This window comes from Marmota marmota, unplaced genomic scaffold (genome assembly GCF_001458135.2).
Source record: "Marmota marmota marmota unplaced genomic scaffold, marMar, whole genome shotgun sequence".
NCBI lineage: Eukaryota > Metazoa > Chordata > Mammalia > Rodentia > Sciuridae > Marmota > Marmota marmota.
In genome coordinates this window covers 6,550,019-6,571,006 of record NW_025999869.1, presented here as the reverse complement: position 1 = coordinate 6,571,006, position 20,988 = coordinate 6,550,019, and the positions used below count along the sequence as shown (strand labels likewise).

The following is a 20,988-nucleotide window of genomic DNA, read 5'->3' as shown; positions in this document are numbered from 1 at the left end:
AGTCTTCTGTAGTAGTCCCCAAAGTGTGCCTTTAGTCAGGGCTCTTATCGTGACAGAGAACAGAGGCTCCCTCAAATGTATAGCATTTGTTCTCAAACAACCTGGAATATATGTTCACCCTTCCTGTAAGCGTCTTTTCAACCCTTGGTCAACCTCATAAATTTCAGCTCAAATTCTACAACAAACTGACAACTTGCTACTGAGATTTTTATTTCGAATTCCACAGAGAAGGAATGTGTTTCTTTGGTTCATTTTTTTTCCCCCAGGCAAACACTCAAAGTTGTAGCTTGCTAGCTGGCCTGCGCTTTGTCAGCCCTTGGGTCAGGGCCACCTTTCAAGCCACATGCCTCCTCCAAATAAACACGCCCTTCTCAGGCTACTGGCTTAGTGAGAAGAGTGTGTTCAGGATTGTGCTGACCCCTTGTGCAGTGAACTACCTGTGTAACCGTATATTATAGCTTGGACCCTGGTTAATCATCTGGAGCTGTGAAGCATCATAGGTAAAGCCAGTGGGCAGATGGGACAGGAGGTTTATTGCACAGTTGCTACACATCAGCATGGGCAATGGGAAGCTAGTTCAATGAAGAGCACCTCTAGGACAGTTTGTTAGTAAAAAGTTAAAATCTGCATAAAGCCAATGTAAGTGCCCACACTCAAATGCTGGCCACATCACAGGCTGTTCTTGAACACGATACCATGTCCTCCACAGGTTCGCCTGGAGTGGCCAACAGACCTTGCGGTCAACCCCATGGACAATTCCCTGTATGTTCTAGAGAACAACGTCGTCCTCCGAATCACTGAGAACCACCAAGTGAGCATCATCGCGGGTCGCCCCATGCACTGCCAGGTTCCCGGCATCGACTACTCGCTCAGCAAACTCGCCATTCACTCTGCTCTGGAATCAGCCAGCGCCATCGCCATCTCTCACACAGGGGTCCTCTACATCACTGAGACGGACGAGAAGAAAATTAACCGTCTGCGCCAGGTAACCACCAACGGGGAGATCTGCCTCTTAGCCGGGGCAGCCTCAGACTGCGACTGCAAAAACGATGTCAATTGCATCTGCTACTCTGGAGACGACGCCTATGCCACTGATGCCATCCTGAATTCCCCATCGTCCTTAGCTGTGGCTCCAGATGGCACCATCTACATTGCAGACCTGGGCAACATTCGGATCAGGGCGGTCAGCAAGAACAAACCCATTCTCAATGCCTTCAACCAGTACGAGGCCGCCTCTCCTGGAGAGCAGGAGCTGTACGTCTTCAATGCGGATGGGATCCACCAGTACACTGTGAGCCTGGTGACCGGGGAGTACCTATACAACTTCACGTACAGCGCTGACAATGACGTCACCGAGTTAATTGACAATAATGGAAATTCCCTAAAGATCCGTCGGGATAGCAGTGGCATGCCCCGCCACCTGCTCATGCCAGACAATCAGATCATCACCCTCACTGTGGGCACCAACGGGGGCCTCAAAGTTGTGTCCACACAAAACCTGGAGCTTGGCCTCATGACCTATGATGGGAACACTGGGCTCCTGGCCACCAAGAGTGATGAAACGGGATGGACAATCTTCTATGAGTAAGTGGGTTTGTGATGTGTCTCCAAAGAGCGCTTACCTGGGCCGGGCTGGCCTCAGCGCCAGCCATTCATGTTGCTTTTAAAATTGCTTAGTCACATTGTCTTCCTGACTTTAATGATTTCTTGTGGCCTCAAGATATTCATGTCCCTCTCCCTGACTCTTAAATGATTTGCTCTATTGGGTCTCTGATATTGAACATCCTACCTACTAGCCTTGGGAATTCCTGTTGTCTGCCTGCCGTTCAAATTTCAGGATATTGGACACGCACAGCCCCTGGGAGATAAAGTGCTGATTAACTTTGCTGATTATTCATGTTTGCTATGGGTGCGGAAATTAGAACCTAAAAGGCAAGATCCCAGTGGGGCTCCTGTAATTTGCCAATAGGTCCAGCAACACACTTGATTGCACAGACAGGTAGATAAACTCTGAATTTCCTCTTTAGCAGGAGCAGATCAATACAGATAAAGTGCTAGGTATATTAAAAGATGCGAGAGCCGGTCATATTTCCCCTAACAATTATCTCATACTTAATAGTCCTGCCGTTTGTTTTGCCAAAAAGCTGTTTTCCCTAGCTCCTGCAGCAGCTCTCGGTCAAGCTCCCGCAGGTATTAACCAATGGAGCGCTGGCGGAAGCTGCTAAGAATCCCCAGTCACTGACTGTGGCTGGAATGGAATTTGCAAGTATCTGATGTCCTTGAGAAAGGAGCATGCTAACCTTATGTATTCAGAGTGCTTGCTTGTTCCAGATGTTGCTGCTAGCTGAGAATTTAGTAAGTTGGAGCAGGGGTATTACAGAGGGGAATGGGGCAAGAGAGAGGAAAGAAGACCTCATTGTCAATCACACCTAAATCTAGGAATGTTCACTTCCTGTTTGTGTGCCAAAGGGCTTAGGAAAATGTAAAAGGAAGCTGTTGCCACCTGCTGGAAATTTAGTGCATTGCAGAATTGCTTTCCCTGGGTCAAGCTGCTTCTTGGGGCAAAGCAACCTTTCTCAGGCTTCCGAAGCCTCCTCATATTCTTCCAGGCACCGGACTTGATCACACTTCCCCAGAACACTTCCCCCTCTGACATTCCATCTGAGTGCCACCTTTAGCAATCACCCCAAGTAGGTTAAAGCTAGGCTTAAACCCATACACCTCTTGGATTTGTGCCTTCCTTTGTGGTAGTTTTGCAGAAAGACCTGTTGCATTTAGAAATCATTAGCTGGGGCTCCCGAATGAGAAAGAAATGCCCCTCTCAGGGAGGCCAAACCCAATTAGGCCTGACTGCGGGACTGTAGTAAAGCCTTGTCTCTGGTTTTAGTGGGTCCACACAAGTGGGCTCTTAGAGGGAAGGTATTTTACAGCAAGAGTCTCTAGCTCAGTGAAAACATGTAGACATGATTCCTATTTTTTTTTGTAATGGGGATTGAACCCAGAGGCACTTCAACACTGAACCACATCCTCGGCTATTTTTATTTACTTTTTATTTTGAGACAGGGTCTTACCAAGTTGCTTAGGATCTTGCTAAATTACGGAGGCTGGCTTCCAAATTGTGATCCTCCTGCCTCAGCTTCCCAAACTGCAGGGATTACAGGCATGCACCACCACACCCAGCCATAAATCTTTTTTAAATATTTTTTCATGAATAATTTTTTTTCCTCTCCTCCTTAATTTGATAAGCTGGGGTTTTGTTTTGTTTTTTTTCCTTATAATGTGGGTAAATCTAGTGATCCCAGATTCTGCATTGTGGAGTTTCAAATATCTCTTAGCCATTCTAAAAAAAAAAAAAGCGAGTTCTTTTGGGGTTTATAGCACTTTTGATACATGGCAAGCAAATTGGCAGTTTAAAAATCATACATCAAACTCCACTTCCTCATGGAGGTGGGAGATGGGGACCAGCATTGCACCACCTTAACCAAAACTTCAGAGAGGGGTGAGCAGAGGAGAGAAAACCACACAGGCTATAGGGCTGCCAGAAAACAGTCTGTCCTTCTGTGAGGACTTCAGCAGGTGGATTCCTCTCTTCCACTGTGTTCCATGAGGCAGGGTACAAACCTTTCCATAGGGGGCTAGAGCAGCAGAACATTCTCTCTGCATAGAACTTGATGGGCAGAGAAGCTGTTTATCAGCTCAGCTGTTACAGTGACCCTCAGCGGATAAGTTTGATTCTCCCCATTTTAAATATAAGGAAACTGAGTCTCAGAGAAGTGACTCGACTCTCCCAAGGCCACACGAGAGGTCAGCGGATCTCTATGTCCAGGACTCTTTCCATGACCCACCACTGTTCTACAACAAGGCTCTGAGTAGAATTTGGAGTTCCACCTTCCAACTCCAGATGAAAATTGTTCTAGGATTTAGGGAAAGATGTTCCCAGTAAGGCCATCCCATTAAGGACCCAGAGCAGGGTGGGGGGAGTCAGGGGAAATAACATTAATGAATCATTCTGGCCTCATTTTATGATCAGCCAGTCCCAGAAAGTTCCAGGGAACTCCAACCTTGGAATTCAGATTTCTCCAGATGCAAGACATTAGGTCCTGATAGAAGAAGTAGCTGGGTTACAGGATATTCCTGAGAGAATACAGGTTTTCACAATCTTCTGCAAAAGCCCTTGGACCTTGACACCAGGAAGACAATGGTATAGGTTCCACTTCTGCCAAATATTCTCTGATTGGCCTTCGCCAAGTGACCCAACCTCTCTGAACGTCCGTATCCACCTCTGCCAATGGGGATAATAATGCCAGCAACACATGGATGCCATGATAATCCACTGGGATAATACACATCGCACTTGGCATACCCAAGTTCAACAGAGAATAGGTGTTGTTGGGATTTGAGGGACATCATTAAGTACTCTGCCATCTCCATCCCATCCCTCAGGTTCCCAACAGCCACCTACATAGTGGATACAGGAGCCAGACAAACAGAGACCTACTTTGGAAAAGCAGAACTGAAGAAAGCAGCCCGTACACTAGGTCTTCTTAATTCCCCACTTTGAATGAATCCTCTCGCTCCCTGGCCCTCAGTACTGCCGGGCCTCCCTTCCCTGCAGGAGCAGACTCTGCCTTAGCAAAATGAGGGCCCAGAGGGGCGGAGAACAGATCTCCCTTAAGGACAGGCCCTCCAGAAAAGAGAGACAGGGAAGAGCTCTCCAGTCCATCAGGTTCAGCTCCTTCTCACGGGGAAGGGTGGAAGTGGACTTCCCATGGAGTGGGGTTCAGGGGTTATTTTATAGAATGAGCTGGTTTTGCAACACACACAGCTACGACATACCCCTTTGGCAGTTAACCTTGCTCTCTACTCCTCTTTGGGCTTGGAAGTGGCTTTTGGAGAGCCAAGTAGGAATGGAGGAGACACGAGCTACCCTTTGGGCATCCTGCCATGCCTGCTCAATTCCCAGACTGGGGAAGAGAAGCCTTGCTTTGTTTTGCATTCTCCTCTAGCATGAGTGTGTGGACTTTGTTTTATTCCTAGTCATATCCTTAGTGTTTTTTAAAATGCATTGCCCAGAATAGGTATTCATGAATATCTTTTGACTAAATGAGTCCAAGGCCATGTCTAGCCCCACACTGGCCAAGGCCCAGCTGGTTCTCTCTGGGTACCATTGAGATCCAATTGCTCGAACTCAGAGATCCTCACTTCTGGGTGCAGAGTGAATTTGCACAGAGACCTGAATCTGTAGACACTCCACGGAGGGAGTGAGCAGAGCTGCAGGGAGCTGAGCCCTGTTGCAACTTAATGAAAAACGTGCTTTGTCTGCCCCAAGATTCAGGTTCCTACTCAGTGCTCTGCTTCCCCAAAGTAGAAACTCTTGCTGTCCTGGTCTCCTCTATGGAAATGCAATGGGCAGTACATTGTGTGTGTCCCAGAACTACAGGGGGGTGGAATGAAAGCCCTGGCCTAGGTCCCAGATGATGACCTCCTCACTGTCCTATGACTTGCCGGAGGTGATGCGCCTCTGCTCTCCATTACTAATGAGCTTTGCTGTGTGACACACCCCAAATCCAGACACTTAGAATTGTTTGTGCTTTATTTGCAAAAGTTTTTTTCTGCTTAGGGCTGGGGATGTGGCTCAAGCGGTAACACGCTCCCCTGGCATGCATGGGGCGCTGGGTTCAATCCTCAGCACCACATAAAAATAAAGATGTTGTATCCACTGAAAACTAAAAAATAAATATTAAAAAATTCTCTCTCTCTCTCTCTCTCTCTCTCTCTCTCTCTCTCCTCTCTTTTTTAAAAAAAAAGCTTTTTCTGCTTATAAAGCATTAAACTCAGTCATATTGATTACAAATAGTTCCTAAAATATACGAACACGTGAAGAAAACAAAGAGTCATCCAAATCCCACACAAAAAAATCACCGTTCATGTTTAGATATCCATATTTTCAGGAGAATTTCTTCTATAATAAATACTTACATATTATTAAGGGATGACCTTTTGTACCCTGCTCTTTCTACCCAACAATATAGACCTCTGTAACTGGCCAAATTATTTTGTACTATTATGTGCACATACAAATAAGTAACAACAATCCCACGACTATATATAATTAAAATGCACTACTACAAAAAGAAATAAAAACAATTTACTTTTGTCCATGCCAATAAATAGAAATCCATGTCATCAATGTTGATGACGTCCTAGGTTTATGTTGTTCTAAAATGTCACTACTGTACATAGCATCTCTTTTTTGGCAGGGGGGAGGTACTGGGGGATTGGACCCAGGGCTTGCACATGCTACACAAATGCTCTAACACTAAGTTACAGCCCCAGCCCATAAATAGCATCTCTGTACCCCTGTGTGAGAGTCAGTTTCTGGAGCAGGTAAGACGGCACCAGGAAGCCCCTTCAATGAGAAGGCCTGAGTCCCCATTCTTGGTTACAGCACCAGGCCTTTCCAGAGCACGTGTCAACTGCCTTGGATAAGTGATGGGATTAGAGATGAGAGGCTGGGCTCCCAAGCTCCCTGGGCTTCCCATTCAGAGTCCCTGCTGTCACCTTCACCACTTTACCCAGCTGGCCATCCAGCTCAGTGTGGTCCTGCTCTCAGCTTCAAATATCCTCAGAGTTTGACTTTCCAGTTCTCCCAAGAAAAAGCAAAATTTCTCAGACCACTGCAAGTCTCAGCCAGGTCTGCATTCCTGGAGTCCAGAAACAGTTCCCAAGTCCCTCTGGTGTCCTGAGCGCTCAGTGGTCAACTCAACTGGGTCACATCTTCCCCACCGGGAGCCTCTTATGAGGCACTCCCGCCCCTGTGTGCCTTAGGAGCTCCAGTATCCATCACTTAGAACCTGCCCATTTTGTCCCAATCCAGAGGGAGACGCACCAGGGGTCCAGCGGCTGGTCCTTCTCTTTTGCCCTCCAAACGTGAGGATTTCATGGTCCCGCCCCACCCCCAGCCCTCCTCAGCCCCAGGGCCTCGCAGGCAGATCCTGGGGAGAGTGTGGCTCCCTTTCCTGGGGTGGGTGAAGGCCCACCAAGACATGGAGGTGACATTTGGCCCAGGCTGCCTTCGGGGAGGTCTTTGAGGTGACAAGTAGGACAAGCTTGCATCCCTGTTGAGGACTCGGGGCTTGGATGGTCTCAAACGCCAGATCTGGATTTGATGGAGCAACTGTGGGAAAAGAGTGTGGCTTGCTCAGCAGAGAAGTGACAGGATGAGACTGATATTTTGGAAAGATTAATTTGGTGGCTTTGTGGAACACATAAATTAAAGAGCCCGCGACGTTTACGAGACACTGTTGGCACTAACATGCGGGAGCACAGTTAAGTTCCTCCTGCCTGAGACCAGGCGGAGGGTTCTCCCTGAGCTGGGGCCAGTTAGGTCAGTGGCTGGGAGAACGCACGGCTTGCTCAGGGCAGGTGGAGGTTTGGGTTGTAACCCGGAGCCTCCGCGGGATGCACGGGCCACCCCACTCCTGCCATCTTTCTCTGGCCCCATCATCTGGCCCTTGTATGGTTCTGAACACTAGGAGAATCTTTGGTTCCATTGACTGCCCTTCCAACCAGTGTTCTTCTCTTCTAGCTATGACCACGAGGGCCGTCTGACCAACGTGACGCGCCCCACCGGGGTGGTGACCAGTCTGCACCGCGAAATGGAGAAATCCATCACCATCGACATTGAGAACTCCAACCGTGACGACGATGTCACTGTGATTACCAACCTCTCCTCGGTGGAGGCCTCCTACACAGTGGTGCAGGGTACGCCCCGCCCACCCCTTTGCCCCAACCAGCCACGCCCTCGGGGGAGAGCCCCCCTGGCCAGGGACTTGCACACACCTCCAGCGCCCCTTAGCTTCTGTCTTATGCAAACATCCACAGCAAACCCACTCTAGCAGAGATAGGTCTTGTTTAAAAAAAAGAAAAATTCCTGGGAGAAAAATGTCATCCATACACAACCAAATATCAACTTACTAAAAATGTCCTTTTTTTTTTTTTTTTTTGGTACCGGGGATTTAACTCAGGGCCACTCTACCAATGAGGCACATCCTCAACCCTATTTTGCATTTTATTTAGAGACAGGGTCTCATTGAGTTGCTTAGCGCCTCACTTTTGCTGAGGCTGGCTTTGAACTCATGATCCTCCTGCCTCAGCCTCCTGAGCTGCTGCTGATTACAGGCCTGCACCATCTTGCCCAGCTTCCAGCACTTTTTATTTTTTATTCTGAGACAGGTTTTCACTGAGTGGCTGAGGTTGGCCTCGAGCTTGCAATCCTCCTGCCTCAGCCTCCCAAATCTCTGGGATTACAGGTGTGCGCCCCTTGCCCGGCCTCTTCTCATTCTTACCCCTCTGTAGCCGTTGTCATCTTCTCGGGACTGTTTATTCTCCAGGGCCTACTACTGCGTGTTGTTTTTTGTTGTTCCCAGTCTGATTCTCTCTTTAGTACATCATCTTTGTTGAGTTGGTTGCCCTGGGGTCAGAGGTCTGTAGCAATCTCTTGCCGGAACCAGGATCTCAAAGGTCCCTGGCCACCCCATGGTTATTGTTGCTGTTAGACATGCCCACGAGGTCCAGGACAAGCACAGGGGCTGGCAAGAAAAGGAATTGTGCAGATTAATTTTTCCTTTAATTAAGATATAATGTCAGTGGGCCAGCCAGTTGTCAGAGGATAAAAGTGTCCTCTTGGTAGATAAATGGTGACATTTCTGGACTATTATCCAGCGACAGAGCCTGTTTCAATGACTCTGTTTCTGCTCTGCCAAATGATTAATGATGTAGATTCTGTCCTTCTGTATGATGGCTGCAGTTGCTGAGTGACAGGTGCACCCTTGCCCACTGCCCCAAAAGCTGGCATCTCGGAGGCCAGCCCAGCCCGGCTCCTTTGCCCAGACAATCAGGAAGCGGCGTATCTGTTCAAGGAGTCTCTGACTCGCGTTTCCTTCCTGTAACTTTTCGATAAAGGAAAAGGTCAGAAGTCTGATTGACTAGTGTGGATTCCATTCGGGAAGATCAACACGCAGGGTGGGCACTGTCTGGCTCCGTCTCCTCGTGCCCATGGAGCCTCCTGAGTGCAGGTGGAAGTGGAGGTGGCATGTGACAGGTCAAGAGCAGTCGCTCAAGAAGGAAGGTGGCTTTTTCTCTCCGTTTTGTTGAAGAGCCCTGGCTGTGCTTGCATTGGATCTGACCTGTGGCTGACACCCTCCACCCTGGGTTAGATGGAGGCAAAGAAAAGGCGTGGGGAGAGTTGAAGTCACTTTCCTTTCCTCTATTTTTTTATATAAGCTAAAATATATATGTTAAAGTTCAGGGATTTGATTGACACAAATTGTGTAGGCAATAGACATCTTTAAATGTTTAAATGTACTATTAATAGTCTTCAGTGAGTAAAAGAAAAATATCACGGCATAATTATTTCTGGAGAGCCACATATTAATAATGTTTTTCTTCCCATGCACCATCTCTGCCACTCACCTTCGCATTGTGTGTGCGCTAATTGAAGGCAGCCCTAGACTGACAGCTGTAAAGTACCATGGAAACCTGCAAAAATAGGGTCTATTCTCTTCTGACTGATAGAGTGGATAATTTATTTCCCTGTGCCCATCCCCACTTGCGTTTTTCCAGATCAAGTGCGGAACAGCTACCAGCTCTGTAACAATGGCACCCTGAGGGTGATGTACGCCAACGGCATGGGCGTCAGCTTCCACAGCGAGCCCCACGTCCTAGCGGGCACCATCACCCCCACCATTGGGCGCTGCAACATCTCCCTGCCCATGGAAAACGGCCTCAATTCCATTGAGTGGCGCCTGCGAAAGGAACAGATTAAAGGCAAAGTCACCATCTTTGGCCGGAAGCTCCGGGTAAGTGGTTGCACCTTCATCCCAGAGCTGAGGGTTGCCCGGCTTCTATGCCTGCCTTTCTCCTCTCTTCCCTGGAAAAGGCAAGTTCCTCCCTCTGACAGTAGAAGCCCCAGATCTTTAGGCCATTTCCTAGGGTGGGCGAGGGCAGTCGTTCCCTGCTGTGGGATTCACATTGTGCTCTAGCTGGAGAGATCTGGGGTCTGCCTTTCCCACTTGACATCCCATCCCCAAGTTTACACTGTCTGGCCAGATCGTCAAAGGAAGCGATGCCTACTGTGTGCTGGGCGTTTGCTAAATCCTGGGAGAATGACTTCGAAAGGTTGTACTTGAAGGAGCTGCCAGTGATAGAACGCACAGACATAAGAGGACCACAGGCTACCGAAAGACAGAGTCACCCAAGAGTCTGATGGGATCCCAAGGGATGAGACATCACCCTGCACGAGGGGGTCAGGGACAACATTCCAAGGGGAACAAATGACAGGGCCGAAGCAGGAAATTGCAACCAACCCTGGCATCCCCACACCAGGCAACTAGCCCCAAGTTACAGCTTTTAAAAAACTAAAAGTAGCATGTACTGAGAACTTCAGTGATGCAGGCTCTAAGTTAAATGCTTCACTTGTCGTATCTGATTTTAACCTTTTCAACCGCCCGCCTCATGAGGTAGTCATGATTGCCTCTGTTTCCCAGAGGAACACACAAGTTCAGGGAAGGTAAACCAATGATGTGATGAGTAGGAAATGGTCAAGCCTGGACTTGGCCCCAGTTCTGTCCTTCTGTCTGGCTCACTTGCCAGGACTCTCAGCCACTGTACCCCACAGCTTCCTGCTCAGATTCACAATCAGACAGATTATCTCATCACTAGTGGACCCTGCTCTGGTCAATCATCTGTCAACCAGAGGAAGCTACTCCTACCATTATACTAACACTTTACCCAGGGTTGGGGGAAGAACCCTGTGGTCCCAGTCATCATCAAATGCAACACACGTGTTTTCTAAGCACCTACTATGATCCAAGCACTATGCTGTGCCCTGAAGATACATGAAACATAAAGCAAAGCCCCTACCCTCCTACAGCTCTCCTTCAGGGCTGGGAAGAGATGGAAGAGAGGACAGTTAATAAGCAAACTAAAAACAACTAAAATAATCACAGATCAAAGCAAGCGAAAAACAGACAATGAACAAGTTGTAGTTTAGCACTGGCTTTAGAATCACATGAAAGACTCAGCGTGGGCAAGACTTGGGTGTAACTTTTTTGTGTTACTGGATTGAAATCCAAGCCAGCCCAGGTGACCTGCCTGCAGAGCCAGGCCACTCCGAATTAATATTCTGCCTTTGTCTGACTGGAGTTTAATTCTCCACATTAGGTTATCAGCAGTCTCCCATGTTTTTCTTCTTCTGCTGGTATCTGCAAAGTTGCAAGCCGCAGTATCTTCCTAAAGACAAAAATGGAATGCGATTAGTAGCTAAATCCTTAATGACTGAATTTCAGGGCTGTGTAATTGATTTTTGATATGCTGCACTGTAGAAGTTGATTATAAGTAGTCATCGTGCCTTTTCTCTGATAAATCAGTTATGCATTCTGACTAAGTTTTCAAAATAAAGATAAATGTGGCCCTCAAATAAAATGGCTATAATCCCAACTCTAAATATTAAAAAAAAAATCTTAATAATGGTACTTGTGGTAATTAGCAGAAGTTAGACACGCAAGCCTTATAACTGAATTTCTGCCAGGGTTAGAGTCGCTGGCATCGTGTTTATGCAAATCAAAACACAGCTTTATCTATCAACACCTCAACATTTAATTGTCTGGTGTTAGTTCCTGTAACAATAATCACATATCCATTTAGCTCTCTTAAATGAAAATCACTATGAGATTATAACAGGTTGAGTGGACTGGAAATGTAATTTGAAAATGAGGGAGAAAGCCTGGAATTTATTTGCATCTCATTTATTTTAATTCAGTTCATAAACTGTTTAGTGAATGAAATAAAAGCAACTCCTGGAAATTGCAGGGGAGCAGTTGGAAGATGGTCTGAGGGAAGTGTGACGTGTGCCGTAGACTCAGGGAGCTTGGGAGTGGCCTTTTCCTCCGATGCTTCATGAGTTCCTGACAGGGAGTCTGCAGGTATCTGTCAGCCCCATAAGGCAAGCGGCTGTCTCGGTCAAGGCCAGCGTGGGCTCTTCCCTCCCTTCCTCCAGTCTTGACGGTTCTTTTCACTCCTGCTCCACCATCAAATGCAGACATGACATTTTTCATTCATTCAAGAGTTGTTCGTTAAGTGCCAACTGCGTCCAGCACCATGGAATGAGGAGACTAGACAGATAAGGAAAGCCAGGTCCTTGCCACCGGAAGTTTACAGCCTGGCAAGTAGCGTAATGTAGCCAGTACCACCAGGAAAGGGGTGTTCATTGTATCGGTCAGGAGAGGCAAAGCTATGCCAGGTAACAAATGGACCCAGCAGTCTCAGGAGCTGGACACATCACAGCCCAAGAGTCAAGCCACTGTTCTTCACCGTGGCTTACTCCAAGTGCTCAATCTTGTGACCCTGCCACTTGACCTCCAAAACAGCTATAGGAGGGGAAGAGAGCTTACATACTTTAAGGGGACCTCATGAGCAGGCCTAGCATGACACACATCACTGTGCCCACCCCAGCAAGAAGAGTTGAGCACTCTCCACATAACTCTGAGGACACTCGGTCAATGTCTTTTCCAAGTGCCTGAGAGGGAGGAGGTGAAAGAAGATTGGTGAATCCACTGCAGACTCTACCACCCCACTTGGGTCTCAGGGTGGACAAGGGACCAGAAGAGCTAGAATCGGTTCTGAAGAGCAGCGAGAACTGGCCAGGCTCAGACACAGGAAAGAGGTGATGGGATAGGGCAGCACCTATGAAAAGGGACCAAGACAGGAATGGCATTTCAGAAAACTCCCAGTCCCACAGAGAGCCTGGAGGGAAGGGAGACGTGTTACCGTGAGGTGCGGAGAAAGAGCCCAGCAGCCAGGGACAGCAGAGGACAGGAATGTCGCACCAGGTTGGCACTTCTCCTGGGGACAGCAGGGGGAGGCTCAGTTAGCAGAGGGATGTGCAGGGGGGTGTGGCATTAGAATTGTCTCCCAGGCCTGGAGGAGAGGACAGGGGGAGAGACAGTGGGAAGCTGTTGCTCCAATCCAAAGAAGAGCACCTCAGCCCGGACGGTTAGCGGGATTCAGCAACAAACAGGGTCGCTGGGTCATGCTGACCTTTGGAGGGGCCTTCCCTGCGTTCCTGGGACCAGGCAGCCTGGGTGGCCGAGCGGGCTGCTGATGGAGCGAGGCCAGGAGCAGAAACCCACACAGAGGTGTGAAGGGCCACCGCCCTTCCTGAAACAGAAGGAAACAGAACGAACTTTAAAACAGAACCCTAACCAGCACCAGGCATCGGTGGGGTTCGCAAGGACTGCTCCCCAGACAGCAGGGAAATGGGGAGATTCCGCAGAGTGACACGGCAACGTCGGGTGTCACGGATTGAACCAAATGGCCTGATCTTTCCAAGGACCAGGGAGCTCCTGGGAGTCTGGCCAGCAGAGGGGTGTGAGGGTCCGAGGCTCTGCATATCCCTGGAGCTGAGCAGAGAACAAAAATCCCAGCAGAGCCATCATCATAGAACCACGCCCAAGGCCCACACCACCGTCCTCCACTCAGAGATGTCCTCAGCAGGAGACAGAGTCAGCTGTTCCTCCTTGTACCCTGGGGCAATGTAGGTGACCGATGGATGGACCAGGACTACCCTTCCCCTGGTCTCCCCATAGAAGAACCACAGCTGACCCAACACCAGGAGCTCACATCCCTGGGCCAGTCATGGACGTGGGAGTGGGAGCCTGTGACTGGCCAGGTGAGGGCTCGTGTGATAGACACCTCAGTCACACACCCAGACAGGCCAGGCTTGGGGAAGGAGGGTGCTGCACCAGGAGAGTGAGGGAAAGATGCCAAGACTGGGAGCCCCCACCTTCCAGATACAGTCCCATCCTGCAACCTCCCATGCTGAGCAGAGAACTCGCGGCCTGAGGATCCCCTACCACCCAGCAGCTCCCCGCTCACCCACCCGCGAGGTTTTCCCCCAGGCTTTTGGAAGAGGGAACAAAAATGGCCCCTTCTATGAAGATTTTAAACTTCCGCTCTTTCCTAAAGAGGATTTTTCGTGTCTGATTCACTCTGAAAAGGAAGCCTAGATCCTTCCTCTACGATATTTCTTCCCCGTTATGATCTGCTTGGAAATTGCAAAAGCAAGAAACGGCAGCACGTGTAGGTTGCAGAACAGGAGAGAGATGGCTTCCAAGATCATCTTCCATCATGACACTGGGATTCGTGTTATTAGTATTCCAAGAAGAAATGGGAGCTGGTAATTTTGTTTGGGTTTCCATATAATTAATATGACATTGCAATTACATGTTGGCAGGTGTTACTTTTACTTACGTGGCCAATCACGTTGACATAGGAGCAAGGGGGGGCAGGTGTGCACGTGAGCTGTGAACACGCGCTCATGGACCCAGCTCTCCTGGGGCCTCTCAGGCAGGGATGTCACAATGTGAGTCACCAGGACAGACTGAGCTTTATCCTTTCTGTCACCTGCGTTCATTCTTTGCTTGACTCATGTTTTATTTTTCACACACCTACTATGTTCTCACTGAGCGCCTATTGATAACTAAACAGATGAGATGTCATTGCCCTGTGAGAAGAGCTTGTGCGTACAGAACAACTTGCAATTTACTGTTAGCTTAGATAAAGCACAATTAGAAGGGTAAGCCTCTGCAAACATATTAAGCAATATGCTCCCCAAGCAAACATAACTTCAGGACAACTTGCTGTTTTGGATGGTGTGGTGGAAAAGTGAAAAAAAAAAAAAAAAAAAACACCCTCATGGAGTTTATGTCTTAACAAGGGGAATGGATAATAGTGATGCATACAAGTAACACAAAGAAATGGTGTAGAAAAATAGAGGGTAGGAAAAATACATAATATGTGTTTTAGGTTCTGGTCACTCCAGGAAAATGACATTGAAGGTAAGAGCTAGGAGGAGAGAAGATAAGTGGGGAAGAAAGCCTTAGTTGCTAGGGCCTGACATATGCAAAGGCCCTGAGGCCAAGAAGATTTTTGCCTGGATCCTGATTTTATTTAAATATGGCTAGAGGAGATTAGCTGAGGGTGAAATCAAGGAGACAGGGCTCTCTGGGTCCTGCTAAGAATCTTAGACACTCCAAGTTCCTCCAAAGATTTACCCGCTGGTGAATAAACACAATCATTCATCTGAAACCCTCCCTTGGGAGGCTCTTGCATGCTTCAGGCTCCAATGGATACAGTGCTTCCTCTGAGTAATTGTCCTCACCCTCCTCCATCCCCAGAGCTCCTCCCTAGGTCTACACTCATCCTTGCACTGATGAGCAGGGATGTTTTTGCGCAACTCTCTTTTTCAACCTGGAAGTTCCAAGAGGGCTGGGGCCAGGTTGCCTTGCTCTGTCTTAAGGGCCCATTGCAATAATTAGCACATAGTAGGTGCTTCGGAGATATTGAAAGAAGGAACTGGCTCTTTAAGCTGATGTCATGAAAGTTCTCCTGACCTACCTCTGTTCATCCCAGGTCCAGGGTTCCCGGGAGGATTCTAACTGCTCTTTGGATCGCAGACGGTCCTGGTCGCGTTTCTGTTCTATTTTCCATGTTAGAACTTTGCAAGGATGTTCATGGAGCACCAAGCACTCCCCAAAACAGTGGGTACCCTAAGAAACACAAGACAAAGCCCCTACCCACCAGGAGCTCTCAGGCTGTTGCAGACGAGGAAACCGAGGCATCGAGGAAGAAGGGGTGGCTTTGGAATGACATAGCTGATCAGAGTCAAAACTGTGACTCAGATCCAGACCCTTCCACCTTCCCCCCTTCCCACCATCCAAGACAGCAAGCCATCCAAAAGTAATGTTTGCTCGAGGAATACATTATTTAATGTGTTTGCAGAGGCTTACCCTTCTAATGATGCATTATTTAAGCTAATATTAAATTTATAGCAAGTTGTTTTGTCTGCACAAGCGCTGGTTCCAGGATAGTGTTGAATCTTATTGTTTGGGAGCTGGGGAGAGCTGCTTTTCAATCCCAGAGGACTGACCTAGCAAGGAAATGAAGATGTCATGGATGGCTTTTCCCCTGGGTGAGTGAATAACTAAATCTTGGAGGCTGTGGCTTGCTTCTCCTTGTACAAGTGGGAGAATCTCCCAGCCTCCCTCGATACTCTTAAAAGCACAATGGGCAAAAGGTTCTTCTGTATGTCTGACTGCAATCTCTCCTGCTGTGCTACAATTCCATTTCCTGGAGGGGATCCAGCCCAGTGTAATTTCCTCCTTCACGTTTCTCAAATCACCAGCCCCTGACGTTACCCCTAGAGCTAAGTTAGAGTCACCCGTTATAGGCCCAGCAGGGCCATTTTGACGACAGCATTTCCTTTTCTCTGGGTTTTTTACGAGTCTCCTTGTGACAGGCGTGTGCTTGGTGAGATCAAAACATTCTGCGGGGAAATTCCACAGGGGAAACTACTTCCCTAAGCCTGCCCTCTGCAAAAATAAAAACCATGCTAAATAGCTTGAGTTTTATTAACTGGGGAAGCCAGGCTGAGGAAAATGCCCGATAATTAAAAATAATGGCTTCCTTACAAACACAAAATTGTATTAATTTAAAAATTGGTTTCTCTATCGCTGAATTCCTACCAAGCCAGCTGAGCAGGGAATTGTGCTGATCCTGGCAGTGAAAATAATTCAAAATAACTTTTATGTTCTCGGGGAAAGCCTCAAGGTTAATTTAAATATTGCTAGATGGGTAATTTAATCCGGAATAAGAGAACAGTGTGGCCAAATTAGAGCTCCCAAGCGCTCTAACCTGAGGGGGGGGGGGGGCGGGCACCCAGGAAGTGTCCATGGCACCCACAACTTCCTCCCAGCAGCTGAGCTCCTGCACTTTCCAGATGCAACCTCGTGAGAAAACAGTTCTGACTAGATGACAGGACTGGCCACAACTCCAGCTCGGCTTTCGTTGCGCTTATTAAACTCTTAGAAAGATCGGACATTCTCGTAGAAATTGCACATTTGAAAAGCAAACTCCAGCCAATGGTATCAGGAAACACAATTCTTGGTGAATTCGGGAGTGAAAACCCACCCTAGATCACCAATAGCGAATAATTAGCGCCAAAGGTCTCTGTGGTTGGTGTACTGCTATCCCGGGGTCAGAGGCCCCATCAGCTCCAGAGACGGCAGGAAAGCAAAGGGTGGGAGTCAGAGGGTGCCTGGCCATCCTGTGTGAGTGTGTGTGTGTGTGTGTGTGTGTGTGTGTGTGTGTGTATGGTATTTACTCTTCTGCAACAGAAGCCCCGTACATACATGCACATACACACGATCTACACATTGGTCTCTCTCATGATTGCATATTAGGGAACGTACACGTATACACACTGGTGTACATGGATGTTGTGGTCACCTGTGTGATGTAACCTGTGGTTCGCCCAGATAACTGAACATAGCACCTTACAATGGATGCACCGCGTGTCTTTTAACCAGGAGTTGCATCAGAATGACCCAGGGAGCTAGTGAAGCTCCACAAGCCACAAGCCCCTCCTCCGAGCACAGGTCGATTCAGAACCCGTGGTGTGGGTGGGCAGCTGTGCTCTCGGAGCTTGGTGGATGCTTTAGAACTGCAGCTCCAGGGAGACCCCATCCTACGCCCACCTCCTGCTGGTGCTACGGCTGGGGGGTGAGGACGGCACACTCTAGGCCGGGATCCCAGCTCCCTTGCTCATTGCACAAACCTGTCTCTGCCACCCACGTGCAGTGCCGCGACGCGCTGCCTGGGGTGGAATGCTGGGATGATCCTTTAGGGTAGCACTGGCAGCAGCGGGCGGAGTCCTCGGGGATGCTCATCTGCTGCTGCTGCTCATCTCATCTTCACACTGCAGAGGGGCGCCCTGCTGGGCCGCAGGCAGACAGTGTTCCAAGCATAATAAATGCACTGGGCCCTAGAGGGTGTGCAAGAAGAAGCAAAAAAGGAAAAGTATACGGGAAAGGAGGGAGGGGTGGATGGACAAGGGATGGGAAATAGTCGGTGCAGTGCGAGGCCAGGAGCAGAAAACCCTTCCCTCCTTGTTGACACAGCGTTCCTTTGGCCAGGGGTGTGGGAGAGGTGCTGAGCTGGACTCCTGAAGCACATGTGCTTAAGAATCCTGGACGTTTTGCAGTTGGCCCGATGGATTAACCCATATAACCGACCTTCTGTTTCCAGAGGAAGGGGTCTTCCCCCAGGTTGTGTTTTGCTCTGAAGATGGCGACTCTGATTTGGGAGAAAGATCCCCCAATGATTCTGACAGCATTCACTTTGGGATTTGTTGAAAATAAATCTTCTCCTCAGACTTTCACTTGTTCTTTCCAACTGCTGCAAGTTTGTCAATGTAAATCTTCCACTTAAATCATTGGGTTTCCTGCCCTTCACTTTGGTACCAGGGATTGAGCTCAGGGAGCTCCACCACAGAGCTATATCCCAACCCTTTATTTTTTTTATTTTTGAGACATGGCCTTGTTAAATTTCCCAGGCTGGCCTTGAACTTATGACCCTCCTATCTCAGCCTCCCAGATCTCTGGGATGACCAGCATGCGCCACTAGCTGAGTTTCCTTATGATTCCAAGAACTCACCACCTTTATGCCAATCTCCATGCTTTGGTACATTCTCTTCCCTAGCTGTCGTCTGACATAGCCTGTCATTGTCTCTGGTTGACTCCATGGAAACCTGACTTCGTCTCTGCTTGCCCAGCCCTCTGAGCTCCTATATAATAACAGTCGCCACATAAATTAGAAGAAACGTTATTTAAAGTATCTAGCACAGCACCTATCAAAGCATGAAGGACCTGCATCCATTTAGTTTCAACTGCTAATAATAGAGATTAGAAATACCAGGGACTTAAATGAGATTTAGGCTGATGGTTTTCTTATGACCTAAAAGAAACCTCAAAGTAAGGGATTTGTGGCTGTGTGAAGACACCAAGGTCAACAGGAATCAAGACTTTTTTCTCTGTAAGAGTCACCATCCCAGAGGTTTCCGTGCTTAAAATCAGCTCATATTCACAAGGTGAATGCTGGGGCACCAGCCATGACATCTGCATTTTACCTAGGAGTAGGAGGGATGTGGGAAGAGCAAAAGGTCACCTCCTTCTCGGCTTCCTTTAATGATACTTCCCCCAAAGACCCAACAGCAACTACCACCTACATCTCACGAGACACCCCATCTTCAAAGGAATCTGAAAAGATAGTTCCATACCTAGGAACAAAGCACTCCTCAGAATACAGATGTCTGTGGCATTAGATTTATTTCTAATCTCCCCACCAGCTGCAATATGGAGCCCTCATGGGTTGTGGAAATGCTTTACCATCTCTTCGTCGTTTCTGGGCACTCAATGGAAGTGCAGTTCAGGAAGCAGAAAGGCTGCTTAACTGTCTAAGTGGTTAACCAGTTGAAATCTGAAGGCCTAAGTCCTAGGCCAACCCTACCCACTCACTGCTGTGCAACCTTGTTTCCTCATTTGTCAAGTTATCTTTGTGGGCATCAACGCAAACTAATGGATGCACAGTCCCTAAACTAATGCCTAACTCTACCATTCCTCAACATATGATAAAGTTATTATCTTTATTATCACCACCATCACCATTATCAGTAAATGCAGCTGAACCTTTGGGGTTAGGTGAGGAGGAAGCAGACATCTCCAGTCCCTTCCTCCTGCCTATTTACATCTTCCCTCACTGTGCTTTCCACGGCCACCCCAGGGATGTCTGGATTTGCAGTCAATTATGTTGTAAGAGTGGGCAGAGTCGCTGCATCGCGATCCCCTCTAGCCATCTACTCAGGGCTCGCCAAGTCTCCAGAGCCCCTTCTCCTTTGCCCTTCACTAGTCTAGTCTCCCCACTCTGCCTTCTGGGACAGCCCTTCTCCTCTGATCAGATCAACTCCTAAATAAATATTAAATGATGTCTGGATGTGTCCCCATTCCTTTCAAATCTGAGTAAAACCATTCTTCCCTTTGTTGGAATTCCCCAGTCCTGCCGAGGTCCCCCCTGCTGAGCTTCAGCCTCCTTGACAGTGGCAAGATTTTCCACCAGATATTTAAAATAAAGGAGTTTCCGTAGGAAGGAACCTTTCTAGCCCCCAGATTCTTTGTAAAATAAGGATTTCTAACCCCTCCTCCCCGTTCGACTAGGTACTTTCACATAAGAAATCTTAAAGGTCCCCAGCTTCCCAGCCCAGGATGCGCCAAAAGAGGGTGATAGTGTGCAAGTAGGTAGGCAGGGCGGTGGAACGTTCAGGTGCACGCATGAGGTATGGCTAATGCGTGCTGATTGCCGTCACGCTTTCCACCTGAGGCCCCCTCTTGACCAGGGCCCAGTCCAGCCCTCCCACGTGCTCATGCAGCCACGCCCATTTCAGCCGTCTTCATTCATAAACTGCCTCTCCGCTATATTCCTGCGCACCGTGCAGATATCGCCCCTCCTGGGCGTGCGTGAGGTTAAAGGAGGCTGGAGATCAGAGCTCTGAGTAAAGCCAGGCTGCTTCTTCCTCCATTGCATGCCTAGCCCTGGTCCCACCAGCAGCGTGGTCTGCAGAAGCCTGGCTCCTTCCCCGGATGGCCCCTTCCAAACTGGCCCATTGTGTTTTCCCAGGTCCATGGAAGGAATCTCTTGTCCATCGACTATGACCGGAACATTCGGACAGAAAAGATCTATGACGATCACCGCAAGTTCACCCTGAGGATCATTTATGACCAGGTGGGCCGTCCCTTCCTCTGGCTGCCCAGCAGTGGGCTGGCAGCGGTCAACGTCTCCTACTTCTTCAACGGGCGCTTGGCTGGCCTTCAGCGCGGGGCCATGAGTGAGAGGACGGACATCGACAAGCAAGGCCGGATTGTGTCCCGCATGTTCGCCGACGGGAAAGTGTGGAGCTACTCCTACCTGGACAAGGTGGGTGGGCGCACAGACCCGCCCCCGGGGCTGACCGTGGGCCCCGCTGCTCTTCCGAGGCTAGCCCCGCACACTTGTTATCACCAAACATTTTGACCTTTTTCCTTTGACTTTCCCGGGGGC

At 48.6% G+C, this 20,988-nt stretch overlaps 1 protein-coding gene across 20 annotated transcripts in view; it reads left to right on the top strand.

Annotated features, from left to right (window-relative positions):
* Window positions 1-20,988, top strand: part of Tenm2 (teneurin transmembrane protein 2) — a 1,198,434-nt gene that overhangs the window by 1,163,707 nt on the left and 13,739 nt on the right. For all 20 annotated transcript variants that reach the window (XM_048815904.1, XM_048815889.1, XM_048815861.1 and 17 more), the window contains 4 exons: window positions 710-1,584; window positions 7,589-7,764; window positions 9,625-9,860; window positions 20,569-20,865. In XM_048815904.1, the coding sequence (XP_048671861.1) occupies window positions 710-1,584; window positions 7,589-7,764; window positions 9,625-9,860; window positions 20,569-20,865 (1,584 nt within the window). The remainder of the gene's footprint in view (window positions 1-709; window positions 1,585-7,588; window positions 7,765-9,624; window positions 9,861-20,568; window positions 20,866-20,988) is intronic.